The 16,189-nt window shown below is 42.4% G+C and overlaps 1 protein-coding gene across 7 annotated transcripts in view; it reads right to left on the reverse strand.

The window, feature by feature from the left end:
- Positions 1–14,764, reverse strand: part of smoc1 (SPARC related modular calcium binding 1) — a 52,827-nt gene extending 38,063 nt beyond the window's left edge. For 3 of the 7 annotated variants that reach the window (XM_055057105.1, XM_055057102.1, XM_055057101.1), the window contains exon 1: positions 14,354–14,763. In XM_055057105.1, the coding sequence (XP_054913080.1) occupies positions 14,354–14,455 (102 nt within the window). In that variant the 5' untranslated portion in view covers positions 14,456–14,763. Of the gene's footprint in view, positions 1–14,353 lie in introns of all 7 variants that reach the window. The other 4 variants (XR_008607893.1, XM_055057107.1, XM_055057106.1 and 1 more) reach the window with 2 other exon arrangements.
- Positions 14,765–16,189: the final 1,425 nt, after the last annotated feature.

Below are 16,189 nucleotides of genomic sequence, written 5' to 3' on the forward strand. Positions count from 1 at the left end.
CATAAGACACCGCAAAGGTCAGAGTTACCCAGCGAGGCGTTATGCTTTTCGTCCGGTTTGAGATCTTTAGTTTGGGACCAAACTAAAGATCTCATTGGGTTGCAGGAAGGTTTCTTTTATGGAAATGTGTCGATAATTTCTGGAGTGAATTGTGCAATGTGTAACTTTTATTTCCTTGCGGCGACGACGACGCCAAGATTCAGCTGTGTAAAACAGTCTTATCACATTTCTCTCTGAACTACTGTTTTACACCATTTTCCCTGCTGGTGTCAAAGGAAGCATAGTTCATAGTTGAACACTGTCAGAGTGAGGTTCACTTGCAAGGGCTTTGACTTCAATCTAGCTTCTAATAATGTCACGGAAATAATCTTTTAACTGGCAGAAACAAGCAGAAAGGGGAGGTTTTCCTTTTTCATCTCTTTAGTTCATACAAAGACTCATGTAAAAGTTTCAACATGAATTTTAAAGGTCATCCGAAATTCAACCAGCATAACCAAACACTACAACCACAGCACCTTTGAAAGATTGCAGCAAAATGGAGTAAAAGATGCAATTCCTCTTGAGTGAAAACCTACGCAGCCACAGATTTCATCCCACTTGGAAGTGCTACAATTACACCTAGATGTGTAACATGCGGTTGGGAGATTGCTGAACAATGGTGAACCACGTTGCAATATCAAAATGGTTGTCCATGGTTGTCCATCGTCCTCTAAATCAAGGATCTGGGAAGCGATTTAAAGATGCCCTAAAAGTGCAAGCAGCCAGTTCAACCTGAAACTGGCTGCACCGCAAGGTGCTGAACAAATTCTCAGGAAATGTCAATACCAGCACATTTTTGATGTGCTGGTACTGACACAACAATTGAAAGTGAATATGTGCTATAAATAGGGCGGTCGCAATAAGCAGTTAATCAATTAATCAGCCGATAAATTAGAACCAACTCGGTTACTTTTATTTGCATGATTTGTCGTTTTTCTCTTTATTCTCTCTCAACTGGAAAAACTTTACGATAAACGTCTTCAGTTTGGTGTTTTGGTATCAACTAGCCACTTTTTTGAAGAAGAAGAAGAAGAAGTTTTGTTTACAGAGACTTTAACGCATTTTATTTGTTGTTTTGTTCATTTATTTTAGGGTATTTAAAATATCTTCCAGTTCCAGTGTTAAATGTTCATTAGATCTAAAGTTTACTGATCTTTGAGAATGTATGATTTCATTATTGTGTTACTTGAAAATGGTCTCAAAATCACAATAGCATCGTTTATCGCGATAACCTCTGGGACAATTTATCGCCTAGCAGTAAAAATGTGGCCGAAACCAAACACAATATTCAAGAAAAAGAGCGGCATCCCGCCTTGTGAGCACAGAACTGGAAGTTTCCTGAAGTGGGTGGGGATCCTTTGCTGCATCAGCACCTGACCAACTCATCTTCATCGACTCCACCGTGAATTAAGTCGTGGATCAAAGAGCGGCGGGAGAAAACGTGGGTCATCATCTGTAAAAGACGATCAACGTGGGAGCAAAACAGGACCTCGCGACATGTTCGTGACCCCAAAACACGGCACTAAATCCAGGGCCTGGCTTAAGGAATGCATTAGCCGAGTAACGGAAAGTCGCGGCCAGGGTCAAAGATCTGATTCTCATTAAGATACCGTAGAATGTCTTGAAACGGGATGTACACACAAAGACGTCCGTAAAACATCTCAAGCCAAGAGTGAGGAGTAAGGCCAACCTTCCTCACACTCATTATCCGCGACTGGAACTGGAGTCAGGATTGGCTATCAAAGGGCAGCATTTGTAATTAATGGTGTTTACATGCAGCTAAAACACTTTGTTTTCCAGAGGTAAATAAAAAAAAAAAAAAGGATGACTTGTTATTCAGTTCGCTCTTTTCTCCTGGATCACCAAATACTCTCCAGAAAGTCCTGATGTGGTAAAACTCCACCTGCCTGGCAAATGAGGGTGCTTAAAAGTTGTTCTTTTCAGCTAAATTCTTGGCCTTTTCCGTGACTGGAAAAGGCCAAGAACCGCCCGCTGTAACATAGGTGACATAACGTGTTGTTATCTACTGAGAGAAAACAGCTCCTCCCCGGCTCTGCCAACAATAGCTGTGCTTCGGACCCACCCGGCATCTCATAATCAAAACCAAACATATGCGAAATGCAACGGGACCAATTATCGGAACGCGCCAGGAAAACACCAGATACCCGGACTTGTTAAACTCTCCGTAATGAGGCCGAGTTTGAAATTGAAGGAGAAATAAGAATATTAAATACATCCCTGTCAGTACCTTTTAACAACAAAACAATGAGGAGAAAGTATTAATGAAGAGAGAGAGAGAGAGCGTTAGCATTTCCCGACACTGTCGTAATTTGATAGTCACCTTTTCCTGACGTCAAAGCAAGACGGTGTGTTTCGGTTTGTTTCGGCCGGGAAACAATGAGCAATGAGATTCTCACATTTAAAAGCCAAATTCCCAGTATCCCACACGTTCGGAGCCAGAAAAACACGAACCCCTGAGTTCTCTCTCTGCAACACTCATAAAATAAGTGAAACTCAACCCCTGTTGTGCAACCATTACAGCTTCGCAAAAAAAAAAAAAAAAAAAGAAAGAAAGAAAGAAGAAGAAAAAAAAAAAACTTTGCCATCACTGGCAGGGAATTTGTTCCAGCCTGGGTTTTGGCACTCAAACAAGATAAGCAAATATCATTATAAAAATAATAATTTTTATACGCCTCAGGAAAGGTCTAAGGGTAAGAAAAACGAGCTATTTTAGCCAGGCAGTAAGCAAATCTGCAACCTTCAACAGAGGATCTAAATCTCACACCTTCCAACTTTCTTTATTAGTTTGGAGAATATTCCACTTCTGGACGGAGTTTGAGTAATAAAACAATCATATAAACACATAATAAACCACTGCTCCCAATTTTAGATTTATCACACCTATCAGGTGGTGCCTAAATAAAAGGCTGTTATTTAGCATGTGTGCTGATGTACGTCCCAGAAATGCTGGGCAGTCCAGTTAGGCCACATGGTTATGATTCAGTAAGAAAAATATTCGTGCGTCTTGATTTTTGTCACACGTTCAGATTCTTTCTACAACCACCGTTCAGAGCATTTTCAGCTGTAACAGAGTGTGGACACAAGATTCTCCACTGGATTTAGGTCTGGACTTTGACTAGGCCAGTCAAATACATGGGTAGCGTTGTTTCCGCCAGTGTATTAAAAGCCTGGCGGGCCACCAGGCTTTACTTGCTGCCCCACCAGGCTGAGCATTCTTTATTTATATGTTATGGGTTCTTTTTATACACCAGCAACAGTGATAATAAAAGTGTGTTAAAGAGTCTCTTTGGTGAAACAGTTGGAAGCGCAATGACACCATTATAGTCTTTATGTGAACACACAGGAAGTCTGAGGTCAGGGGTCATTTTTTTTATTCACTGGCTCTCCGTAATCACTTCCTGTGGTTACGGAGCAATGTCGGCGGATAAAGTGAAAAAATAAATAAAAAACAGCTCTTTAAATAGGATGTAGCAATTGGAGTGGGAAAGTATATGTGTATTTTAATTGTACTTTTTTATGTATTTGCCATTTTTAAGACTTTATAGTTGGTGTTTATCATCAGTCATTTCATCTGGACGGCACTAAATTTACCCGCAGCAATAAAGCAAAGAACCCTGGACTTAAATGTAAGTGAAAATCTCTGGAATCATAAACAATGGCTCCCTAGGGGGCGCTGTAGATCCAGCCTGCCTGAGTCTGAAACGGTCAGCAGAGAAGAATGAGAGAAAATCACGTGTTGATCGAGCAGAGAGGCTGTGATTGCAGCCCAAAAGTTGTTAGTTAAGGACAATAAATTTTATTTGTATTCATTTGGGGATTTTTTTCCCCTTCATTTTATTAAATATTCTAATAGGCCTGTCACAGTAAACAGTAAATCAATTAATCGCATGATAAATTAAAATGAGCTCAATAATTTCTGTTCACACGATTTTTCGAATTTCTCTCTCTCCCCCAAAAACTGGTTGATAAAAGTCTTAAATACAGTCTGGGGCTTTGGTCTCAACCAGAACTTTTTTTTTTATGGGTTATTTTGTTTCCAAAGCCTTCAGAATAAATTTTCTTTGTTATTTCCGTTGTTCATTTTGTGCGTCTTAAATGTTAAATGTTTGTTAGAATTTAATTTGGTGTTCAAGAGTGCGTCCTTTCATTATTACGCCGTTGTATCACTTGAAGACGGTCTCAAAATAACAATATTATGGTTTATCGCAATAACTTCTGGGGCAATTTATCGCCCAGCAAAATCTGTCATCCGGACAGGCCTCTGTCTACGAGAAATTTCCCACAAATTCTTTGCACGAACTGTTAGGGGAAACTTATTGTAATCAACTTTCTAACAACAACAACAAGCGTCCGCAGTAATAAAATGTGGAATAAGTATGGAGAAAAACATGCTTTAATTAGTCCCCTTTCTGCTCTGTATGACTCTGAAGCGGAAGAAAACAGGCTGTCATCATCATGCTAAAAAAAAAGTAGAATAAAATTGCTAGTCTCTCCTGGACTTGACGCTGGAGAGCAGTGTTTCTATTCCCAGGCAGGTTACGGACCGCTCAAGTTCAGTAACTTGCGCCTCTGTTTGTAGGAAGTCGGCCAAGATCTCCGCTATTGTGCGACGGGCTTATTATCGTCGCGAGACAGCAACAACAAGCAGCGCAGCAACAACACACATTCTTCTACACGTCCATTAAATGCTTCCTTTTGTCAATAATCTCCAACTGTTTATGGGACTCTTTAAATTACAGGCCCACCGCTGAGGAACAACAAACCAATGAAAGTTTGTCCTCCGCGGTCTGGGCTGACGTTGAACCCAGGGTTTTCCTCCGCATCCATTCATTAGTGGAGTTATCAGGAACTCTGTAACGATGAATACCTAGACACTTGCTGCTTTAATGCTGTACGTAAAGTGTAAACACCTGCAGGTTTCTGGCACTCGGCCTTCGGGTTTTACAAGTTACCGAAAGCAGCGTTTTTACGCTGTGGAACAGAATGTACAGAATACACGGGAATAGGCGAGCTACAAGTCCGTTAATCAGACACTGGATCGTATATTGATAAAAAGGGGGAAAAAAGCTGCCAAATAAGACATTCAAACATCTAAACACTTTTTTTTTCAGATTAGAGAATAGCAGGAACTGAAGTAACAGGACAAGCTCATAAAGTCAGAGCAATACAAAAAAAACCTAATATTCATATTGGCATATCTGACTATCAATAGTTTTTTAATATGTATTTTTGAATAAGTATTTAATGCTAAACAGTAGCTGGTTTGTGACATGACCATAGCATTATATATATATATATATATATATATATATATATATATATATATATATATATATATATATATATATATATATATATATATATATATTCACTGGCCTCTATTTACATATAAGTGCAACTTCATGAAAGCAAACTTGAAATGTTGAGTTTGACTCAAAAGACTCTTTCCATCTGGGATTTAAAAGTTAATTTAGAATCAATTAGAGTTTTTTCTGTTGTTTTTTTTTTTTACTCCGTTGCAGCTCGTATTCTTTCTTTTGCTCCAGGAACTTTCGGTTCGTCACTGGATCTGTTTGATCTGGAGCAGAACGCAGCAACTATTTTGGCTACGTTGAGGTTTCAGCAGCATTCATTCAACACTGGGTGAATGTCGATTAAATACACTTTCCGGCAGTTAACGTTTTTATCGTACATGTGTATTAGTGAGTCGCCTGCATACATTTGAATGTCGGACGTTTGCAAGATCATTTATGTGTAGAGAAAAACAGTCATGGCCCAAGAGTAGATCCCTGCGGAACACCTGTGGACAAATTGATTCTGACTGTCTCACATCGATTACATAAATAGAAGTCGATGTTTTTTAAGGGGAAAAATGAAATCCACTTAGCTTGGTCAATAATATTTCATGGTTCATTGCTTCAAATCCCTTCTTGAGAAGAAACAAAGCACCAACAACAACATCTCTGACCAGCAGATATTTGAACATTTTCCTGTGAAAATGCCATTTGCCATTTTCTATAGAGCTTTGAAACCAGATTGGGTGAAAAGAAGCTGAGTGGGTTTTCAGATAGGCGATTATTTGTTATGACTTTCTCCGCAAATGTAGACGTTTCTGGTAGCATATTGACAGGCCTGTGATTTCAAACGAATAAAGGTTCTCCACTTTTTCAGATCAGCGTTCCCTAATTTGCGAAAGTCAACTTAGGGAACGCTGATCTGAGAACTTGAATTATAGAAGATATTTTGTCACTGGAAACCAAATACTTCATTTATTGTGATTGAGTTGAGTGATCTTATGTTTTTTTTTTTTTAAGTTTTACAAAGTTCAAGTTCTGTGACAATATGTGACGTATTTGTTTTGGAACAATATTTAGGTTCGTTGTTGGCTGGAAAACCATACGCGATGATTTATGTACACAGAGTCGACAAGGAGATCATTGAAAGTTATCTGTTACTTCCTTAGAAACTGTCTGTTTATCTAACCGTCTGTGGATTTTTTTTCTTTATTTTTTATTTACCCTGTCAATTTTTCCAGTTGGTCAAAAATCACTTTAGACATTTCTCTTTGCTTCCTCTAGTACGACCAAGAAAAACTCTTATTGGACACATTTACAATCACTTCAGTCTATTGCTGCAAACAATTTCCGAGTTTCATTGTGATCCAAAGTAAGGCAAAGAATCCCGACTTGCGAGACCGAAGACAGGATTAATGATCTGGATAATGTCCTGGGCGCCTTTTGAAGTGGTGAGAAAAAATATAAATCCAAAGCCGATGCCGGGATAAGGAGACATGTTCATCCTCTTCGGATGTGACTCTAAATCTGATTAACAGCGTTCTCTGTCACTAATGCTCCATCCTGGCCGCAGAACAGTCGGCCCGTGTCCGCCGGCCTGGGAAGAAACGCCCAGGGTGGAAGTGTGTGCGTCCATCACGTACTGCAGCGGGATTAGAAGTCCCCGTTGCTCGCTCCGGACCACACACTCGCTCGAATCAAAGCGGGCCCAAAAAATGTGAGCCAGAAGCAGAGGCTAAATCTGCAGAGGGAGCCCGATAAGGAGGCGGAAACGTCGCAGCCGTTTGTGAGGACTGAAGAGAGCCGTAACTCATTCAACATGCGTCACGTGCTTTTCCTTGACTTCAAATTCCCATTGGGGGCAAAAAAATACAAATGAAAATGTAAATACAGGCATCCCCCCACCCACTCTCACCCACCAAACCCCAACCTATCAGCAGGATCTACAGAGAGAAGAAAAGGTTGAGTAAAATTGTGATGATTCCTGACGGGAACTCCAGGCCTGAGTCATGTAGGATGACTGCTTTCCATTAACCTGATTACAAAGTCCTGAAATTGAGCATGAAATGAATTTTCCTAATGATGCACTTATCTGAGGGAAACAACATATGCAAGCAATATGACTGTTCAGTGGAGGAGCATTTGTTAGAGTCCAATAAAATAAAAGTGGAGCCCTGGTGTCTGGAACGATTTCTAAGTTGTTTTTTGTCTGTTTGTTTTTTGTCCTTTTTTATTAAAGACATAGTGTTATGTAAAAGAAAAAAAAATAAGAAACTGTACGATGATCCTAAGCATTTTGTTTTGTCTTTTGCCTTTTTGCGTTTCCTCTTCCTGTTGGTTTGCGGTGGGCTAAGAACGTGAACGACAGAAATTTACCAAACAGAATCATAGAATCAGTTATAAATAAAGGTGACCCTTACCCAAATCCTAACCTCTCAATTTTTCTTTTTTTTTTAATGAAAATTCTTTATATCCTTCACAACAACAATTTAAAGCAATCAAAGTAGAAAACAATCTCTATTTTCCACAGAGGAACATCAGGTGTTCATTTAGGCTTTTGCAATAGGAAGCAAATACGAAAGCGAACCGCCTGCCACAGAGCAATGAATCTCAATCTTTCTGTTTTCGGGCAAATTGACCCGAAGTTGATTTCAGTAGAAACCAGGAATGCAAAATACGGGCAGCAAAGTTCCTCTGTCTACGTTTTATTTCCATCTTGAAACATGTGAGAAATGTCGGCAGCTTTTAGGGAGACTCTTGTGTTGATGTGAAAACGGCGTTCTCTGGTCAACACACACACGCACACACACACACCCACACACACACACACGCACACACACACACCCACACACGCACACACACAGAGATAGCCCAATGCTTACAGTTAGCAGTGCTAGCTACGCTAATGTGGCTACTTTGAAATATGAAGAGCACTTCTGATTGCCTTATTTCAGAGCTGATGCTCTCTTATGCACACTGCGGGACTTTGACATAAATACTTGATAAACAGACTTTTCACAACATTTCACAAAACCAAATTGCAATCTACTGAAACCGGTGTCAGCAGACCACAGGTTTAAATAAACCAGAGAGCAGAAATGTGCCACAGCTCTCCAACTGTTGATTTTTGCTTTGAGAAATATGACTTCTTTAAGCTGTCACTCCTTAAAACTTTGACTTCGCCTACTTTTTTTTTCTTCTTCTTTTTCTAAATGGTCAGAGTGCCTCTAACGCAAACCCACAAAATTCCCACAAACTCCCCTGGATTTGTTTTGCTGTTCTCATTGCTGTTTGTTATTGTTGGACAACCGCACCGCTCACTTCAGAGGGTCTAAACATCTCAGCTGGAGACCTCGACCTTCAAGATGTGGGTCTGAGTGACCACATCTGCAGCATGATAGAGCAATAAAACAACGTTTACTGCTCTGGGCTACCCGGCTTGTTGAGCATGTTTAGAGTCTCTGATGACACAAAACTGGCACATATGAGTAAGACCACGATGGCTCTGCCTGAAAAGAACGGCCGTAGTGTCGGCTTATGTTTTCAGTACTTTCAGTTTTCAGTCGGGCCCTCTCTTGACACAGAGGGCTCGTTTCCAGAGAGAGTTGAACTCCGCCAAGGTTGCCATTGTAACAGATTCTGTTCGTAACTTTCACAAACAGAATGTCTCCGTTCCGTCCAGGCGGCCTCAGGATTACGTCTCTGCTTTTTGGCGGCAATGCCGTCCTACTGGCTTCATCAGATGACGATCTGAACGGTTCGCAGTCACATGTGAAGCAGTTGAAATAAAAAAAAAGAAATCTCGGCATCTCTAAATCCAGAAGCTCAGTCTTGAACCAGAAAATGGTAGAGAGCCTCTGAGGTTCTGCCTCAATGAGAAGGATTTCATATATCCATGATTGAAGGGAAAATGGAGTGGGACATCAATGTGGTGTGGGTCTGTCACTGTGATCATAGAGCTAAACCGAAAGAGGAAGCTCTCAATTTACCGGTTTGTTTCTGTTCCTTTGCTTTCTTTTGGTCACAAGCCAAAAGAACAAGATTGCGGATACAAAAGTCTGAAGCGAGTTTCTTACGAAGGGTGTCCCTTGGAGACGGGGTGAGAAGAGTGCTCATCCGGTAAGGTCTCATCATTGAACCTGCATCAAAAGAACCCCGGCATGTTCCAAACTTGAAGAGACCCAGAGGAAGACACAGGACACGGATTCCTCTGAAGGAATCCCCGAGGTCCAGGAAGGTCTGGATCTTTCCCCCGGATTCAGCAGAAGGTAACGGTAGGACGGTGGAATATATTCAATATCAAGAAATGCAAAGGGACATCTGCAGCCAAACTGAGTAAAAAGATGCTTCTCATAAGATGACTGCCGTCTAACGGCGTTGACACCTGTCTCTACTTTCAGATCGACTTCAGCTTTTTCTTGACTTTCCATAAACCAGAGACCCGCGTGCTGTGAGCTTAATTAGAGTCACCGGCCGACTGTACACACGCACGCTGCATCCATCGGCGCACAGATGCAGACCACTCACACCTGCAGCAAAGGCTGTGATCTACATCACAGCAATAAAAAACCTGCTTTCCTGCTGAACCGTGTGGCTTTTTCTCTCCCAACATGAAGGCGTGCATTCCTGGCCGCCCCGCCACCCAGGCCCGGCTCTTCATCTGCGCCGCTCGGCGAGTTTACGAGTCCTCGCTGATGCCGTCAGCAAAGTCTGCACGCCGACTGTTTGTTGCATCCCTCCGCAAGCACCGCCAGGTTGATTTGATGAGGAGGATTAAGGACGCTTGGCTACGCAGGACATCCTCATCAAGCTGCATTCATGGCAAAGATGTATGCGGACGCGGCGCCTGTCCGCCATCTGTCTCGTTAGTGTGCAAATCCCCCTTGTTAGTAAGGTTGAAAAAATGTGCTTGAAAACCGACTCGTAGGACACGGTAAGTTTAACTCCGAAATTTATTGTCGACCCTACCACGCCCTCGCCTCCCATTCGCCCCCATCCCCCTCCAAGTTTATGAACGCGGGGCAAAAACCATTAAAGAACACCTTGAAGAGGCCGCAGGTACAACGAGGGTCAGTTCTACCTCCTTCCTCTGCCTTCAACATCATAGCTTGTAACAAAACGAAAGAGAATTATAGGGGGAAAACAACGCATGTCGGAAAAAGTTGATTTCTCAATAGAATATTGCGTACATAATCTGTTAATGCTCTATTCTCAGATGTCAGTATCGCGCTCTGATTGGTTGGTTTCTTTTGCCAAACATGAACATAAATTTCTTACTTTGGAATGAATTAGTAATCATCGACTTTATAGGTAAACATAAACCTATTGTGTCCTGTCCCATATGCCAGACTGTAAACAGCGACGGTTTAAAAAACCCAAAGTAATTTGCGTCATTCTGGTTAAAGTCCATTAGCATACGCTAAAGAAAGTGACTGTTTACAATACAATCCTTAAATTTAATGCACTGCCGGTCAGCTGACTGAAAGACGACTACTACACCTGTTAGGACACTGACTATCTGCTTACAAGAAAGATCAATATATGTGTACAGTTTTATAAGGGTTGTCAAACAATGACCCTTTTTGATCTCTTTAATGACAGGAGTGTTGAGATCGAATCCTGATGAACTGTTCGAATCGAGTTGATGATTTCTAAAACCAATTAGAAGTGTTGATCAAAGCAGCTCCTGCATGTGGAGCTGCAGCCACGTTGTTTTGTCTACAACAGTAAAATGATTTAGCCGTTCTTCCTGTGCTCCAAGTGGCACTGTTTTCAGAGACGACTTTTATTCGTTGGTGGGGGTCGACCTTGCAGGGAAGTGGCTGAAAGGAAGGACGAAATCATGTTCAAACTGCATCACTGGTAACGTCCAAAAAGTACAGAAGCCTCTGCTTTTAATCATAGAAAGAAAAGAAATGAACATTAAAAGGAAGTGAATTAACGCAGAATTGTGTTAATAATATAAGTGTTTGTGCCTCCATTAAACAGGCAGGGTGCCTTATACCAAGTCGTAAGTACCATTACTAGCTGCTGAAGTATCACAGACTCCCAAATCACATTTGATCTTATATAGTTTCTGTTGCCTTTTGTTCAGTTTCTGCATGTTTTTGAACCTCCATGTTAATCGGAGGGAACGGGGTGAAAACAAGCGACGGTGAAAGTCTCCACTTTGTGGAAGCTGGTGGCCAGTGAGCTGCAAGAGGACGAAACGAATGCAGAGTTCATGTGTTGGAAGGTGATTCCCACCATTCCTGGCCGGGCTTAGCAAAACGTGACGCCAAACAAACGTGCAGCCACTCGCTTTTTGCAAACCGTTGTCAAACTGATTGCAGTGAGGTTTGGAGAAGTTTGCCTAAAACCGGCCACAAACGAATCTCTCCTCCAAAAGCGGACGACAGTTCAGCTCATCAGAAGAAGAGCTGGTCGGGTTGCCAGTCGCGTGAGATTGGGTGAAACCTTCCAAGTGAATTCCAAACCAGAACTTCTTTTTTTTTTGGCACCTGAGTCACCCGTAAACCGCCGCCCCTGCTTGTACTCCTCTCTTTTTTGTTTGTTTTCAACCAGGAGGAAAAGGACGGACGGGACACAGATGGGCGCGGCACAAATTCCGCTGCGCCTCCATCCCCACAGACCTTTCACCACGTTTCGCCGTGAGTCATCTTCTCCCCACACACATCCGCAACATATCACGGCGCATCAGCAAACCGGAACAATACCGGTCCTCTCCGGTTCGCATCGCTCATTTCCCCCCTTCGCCTTCAGCGGTGCCACGGGTATTTGGAGAGGAACTAAAGAACACAAGAGGTGGTGGTGGTGGGGGGGGAACAAGCAGAGCAGTGTGTGGGAGGAGAAGGGAGAAAGAGAGAGGGGAGCGGAGGTGGTGGGGGGGGGGGAATAAACGGGACCAGGAGACACAACAGTGACAAAGATCTGTCTGAGAACAGGAGGAGGGGACGGGAGCAGGGATGCTGTGGGAAGTAAGGAAATCTCTGGACAAACTACGTTTTCCCTGACTCCACTGACATGTAGGCTTTAAAACTACGTATATAAAACACAGAGAAGAGAACTCTCTCCTGGGTTTGAGCTGCTCATAATCCACCTGGTTGGAGACGGACCGGGTCTGGAGTTGCTGTTTCTCATTACTCACTTAGATGGATTACACCACTTTTGGAGCAAGCCTCACGATTAAAGCCAACTGCGGGACAGCGGTTCGGTATGGAGTCCTGCTCTCTTCCAAAAAAACGTTTAAAACACACACGCATGCACACACACACGTGCGCACGCACACACACACACACACACACAAAAAGCTTGTGAATCTAACAGGTTCTGAACAACTGAAGCAAAAAGAGAAAAAGAAAATCAAATCCTCTATAGTGCATCTGGATCCTGGAGTTTTTTTTTAGTACCTCACAAGGACGTCAGCGTTTGTCTCTCAACCTCGCAAAAATGTTATGACTGAACTTGGACAGACCTTGGATTTATTGCCAGGTGACGATTCTATAGACAGTTGCAAAAATCTCCACAACACAAAAGCAACTGAAGATGGAAGCAAATGGAAGATGCAATCGTCTGTTGGAAAAAAAAAAAAAAAAAAAAAAACTAGAAAAAAACCGAAGAAAAATGACAGTGAAATAAAAACGGTTATTTATTAAGAGTCTTAAAATAAAGTCATGTAGCGCAGAAACGATGCAGAGGAAACTCATTTTGCACATCATATGCATCACAAATGTAAACTTGTTGATTCATCTGCTTTAACCCAGACGAAACTGAGGTCGATCACCTTGGCGACTGGCGCCCCATCGACTAAAAGCAGGATGAATCTGTGATGCTGCGGGCTTCTCCACTTCAGTCTGGTTGCTGCAGAGTTTCATGACTCGATGCAGTAAACCGTCTAAATGTTTGACCAGGCGACGGCAACTTGACGTCTGGACGGATCATTTCATGAACTGAATTAAATTTGGGATTGAACTGGAACGAAGCCATCAGTCGCAGTTTTTGGTCCTCCAGGTTTTGAACCCCCAACATCCGGAGCTGCTGCTGCTGCTGCTGCATGTCTTCCATTTCCTGCCTGATTCCTCTGAATAAATGCCACTAGAGCAGAAACTCTTTAAGAATAAAAACAAACAATAATCAGATTCTACCTGCTTCTGTCATAAAGTGCAGTGAGGTGGGTGGGGTTGGGGGGGATTTATTATAAATTAGCACTGTGGAAATCAACTGAATTGAAGTGGATTTAGAGGGTTTGGGAACATTGTCTCTATTATGTGTTCTCAATTAACCCGCAAGTTTTGAACAGAAATTCTGTCTGTGACGAGTCTTTCGACTCCTCTAGATCAGCAGGAAGATGATCAATCAGACATACATAGACATAAAATTGATGAGTAATGATTGGAAAACCGGTGGGGTGAGCTGAAGTGCTTGGAGAGATCCATCTCTTCAGTTAAGCTTGTGAAATGTTACCGGAGAAGACAGATTTGATTGAAAACCATTACTGGTTGGTTGGTTTGTTTGTTTGTTTGTTTGTTTGTTTTACTAGGGGGGAGGAATATATAGTGAAAAAAAATGGGGGGGATTTTGACACGTTTTTGCCAAAAACTACAAAAGTTTCATTCAGTTTTACACCTTATTGGCAAGGGAGCCAATAAATGCTCTCAACATTCTTTATCTCCTGTGTGTTTGAAAGCACATTTTCAGAGTGAGAAAAAAAAATTGTGTTCTCAATTAACCCGTCAAGTAAAAAAAACAACAACAAAAAAAAAACATGACCATTGGATACGAGATTCAATGAACTATAGATCGGTGTTTTACGCGCGGGCGGCTGTGTGTGTGTGTGTGTGTGTGTGTGTGTGTGTGTGTGTGTGTGTGTGTGTGTGTGTGTGTGTGTGTGTGTGTGTGTGTGTGTGTGTGTGTGTGTGTGTGTGTGTGCGTGCGCGTGAACTATCATCTGAAAGAGTGCAGAGTGTGCGCGCGGGCAGACACGCGTGGGGTCCACTCACCCGCGATCCGGGCTTCTGTGCTGAGACTTGAGGCAGGTAGCAGAGGAGCAACGGGGCCAAAAAGCAAGAAAAAGCGACGACAACGGCGCTTGGCAAGAGCATGACGGAGAGCCGGTGACGCACCGAGAAGCGCGCAGTATCTCCAATCCGGGAAGAAGAAGAAAAAGGCACAAATCTAAGATCTTATTATTAATTTAAAATCCCAAAAAAGAAAAAGAAAAAAAACATATGCATGAGCAGATATCTTCACTCTTTCCTTCTTGTTAGGACTTCCTTCTCTTCGTTTGTCCAGCAGCTGTTCACATAGCGCCGTGCGCAGGAGCGGACATCATGAGCGGCCGCAGGCTTCATCCACCGCGGGAGGATCAGCTGTTCATCGCGGTTTCCACAGGTTCGCTCTCGCTGCGCTTCCATTTAAAAAGCCAAGGCTGAGGGCTGCGTCGCTGACTGACGCTCCGCGGGAGCCAATGGCGGCGCCGCCTGGTGGCGAAGCCGCGCCCACATTGAGACAAGAAAGAAAGAAGAAGAAGAAGCTGCGCAGGATCTGGTTGAGGCAAGAGATGCTGGCAGCTGCAGAGACCCCTCAGAGTATTATCATCCGTCTTTGAGAGCAGAGACAATGGCCGAGCCACTGTGAGGTTAAACTTTTGGGCTCTTATCCCCTTTCAGTGACGTATAATGCTCTATAATAGGCCAGTATCCTGCTGCTGTGACATTTAGCCTCTGTACTTGGGTTACAATGGGGAACATCTATTGAATAAAGTCAATAGCTGTCACACACACCGCGGGGGGTCGGCCTGTGTTTGAGGATCCGCTGCTGCCGACTGGTCAGAAATCTGCTTTTCTGGATTCAGGATTCAGTTTCGTCGTTGCCGCTGAACCGTTTTCGGCGAACCAAGTCATTCTTTGGTTTGGGGAAAGTCGATCGGCTTGTCAGGCTTCCTTCAATTTATAGCAGATACAGAAAATCCGTTTTAAGTTTTGTGACGTCGCATCGACCTACGAAAAAATCACCTGCTTCTTTATTAATTATATACGCTTGATGGTGGTTTAATGGTTGTTTTGAAGGCAATCGAAGCCCCCCTTTGGTTTTGGTCTCAGGCTAGCCGCTAGCTTTAGCCTCTGGGAGGATGAACAGGTGTTTAAATTAGCATATGATAGCAGCAGTTTTGCAAACCGGTTAACAATTCAGCTGCGATTTTTGTAGTGAAGTTATCAAGTTAACTTCAGTTGTTTAAAAAAAAAAGTTATATATATCAATTATGACTTAAAAGAAATTTGACTTTGTAATTTGGCACCTTGAATTTGAGACTTTGTCTCTCTGAACAACACCTGGTTTTTCTGAAACTCCACTTTTAGGAAGTCGTTGCAGCATCGCTCCTCTCCTCTAGCAACGTTTTTATCCGTGTTTCACAGAAGTTTGCTAATTGCTGCTGGCTAGTCTGAAGGAGTTGGTTTGGGTAATTGCTGGGGAGATCAATGGACTTCTCAAACATGCATGAAAGAATCAAAGCAACACTCCAGGTGTGTTTTTGACGAGGGATGTGAAATTTGAAAAATATCAATTTTACATAATGGTGCGCCTTTAACAGGAACTCTCTTAAAAAAAAATAATAATAATCCTTCGCCGTCCCTTTGACTGGTTGAGTTGCTGTTCTCTGTGTGAACTGTTTACATGTCACGTGGTCTAACTATAAACCTTGAACCACTCTTTTCTTCCCAGTACAGGACTGTAATTTACTAAGTAATATATATATGTATTTTAAAATCCAGCAATGATGCTGTCATATTTTCCCCCAACGAGTGATTTTGTTATTGCCCTGCCTGACACGTGCG

Source organism: Poeciliopsis prolifica, unplaced genomic scaffold (genome assembly GCF_027474105.1).
Source record: "Poeciliopsis prolifica strain line A6 unplaced genomic scaffold, Auburn_PproV2 SCAFFOLD047, whole genome shotgun sequence".
In the NCBI taxonomy this organism is placed as follows: domain Eukaryota; kingdom Metazoa; phylum Chordata; class Actinopteri; order Cyprinodontiformes; family Poeciliidae; genus Poeciliopsis; species Poeciliopsis prolifica.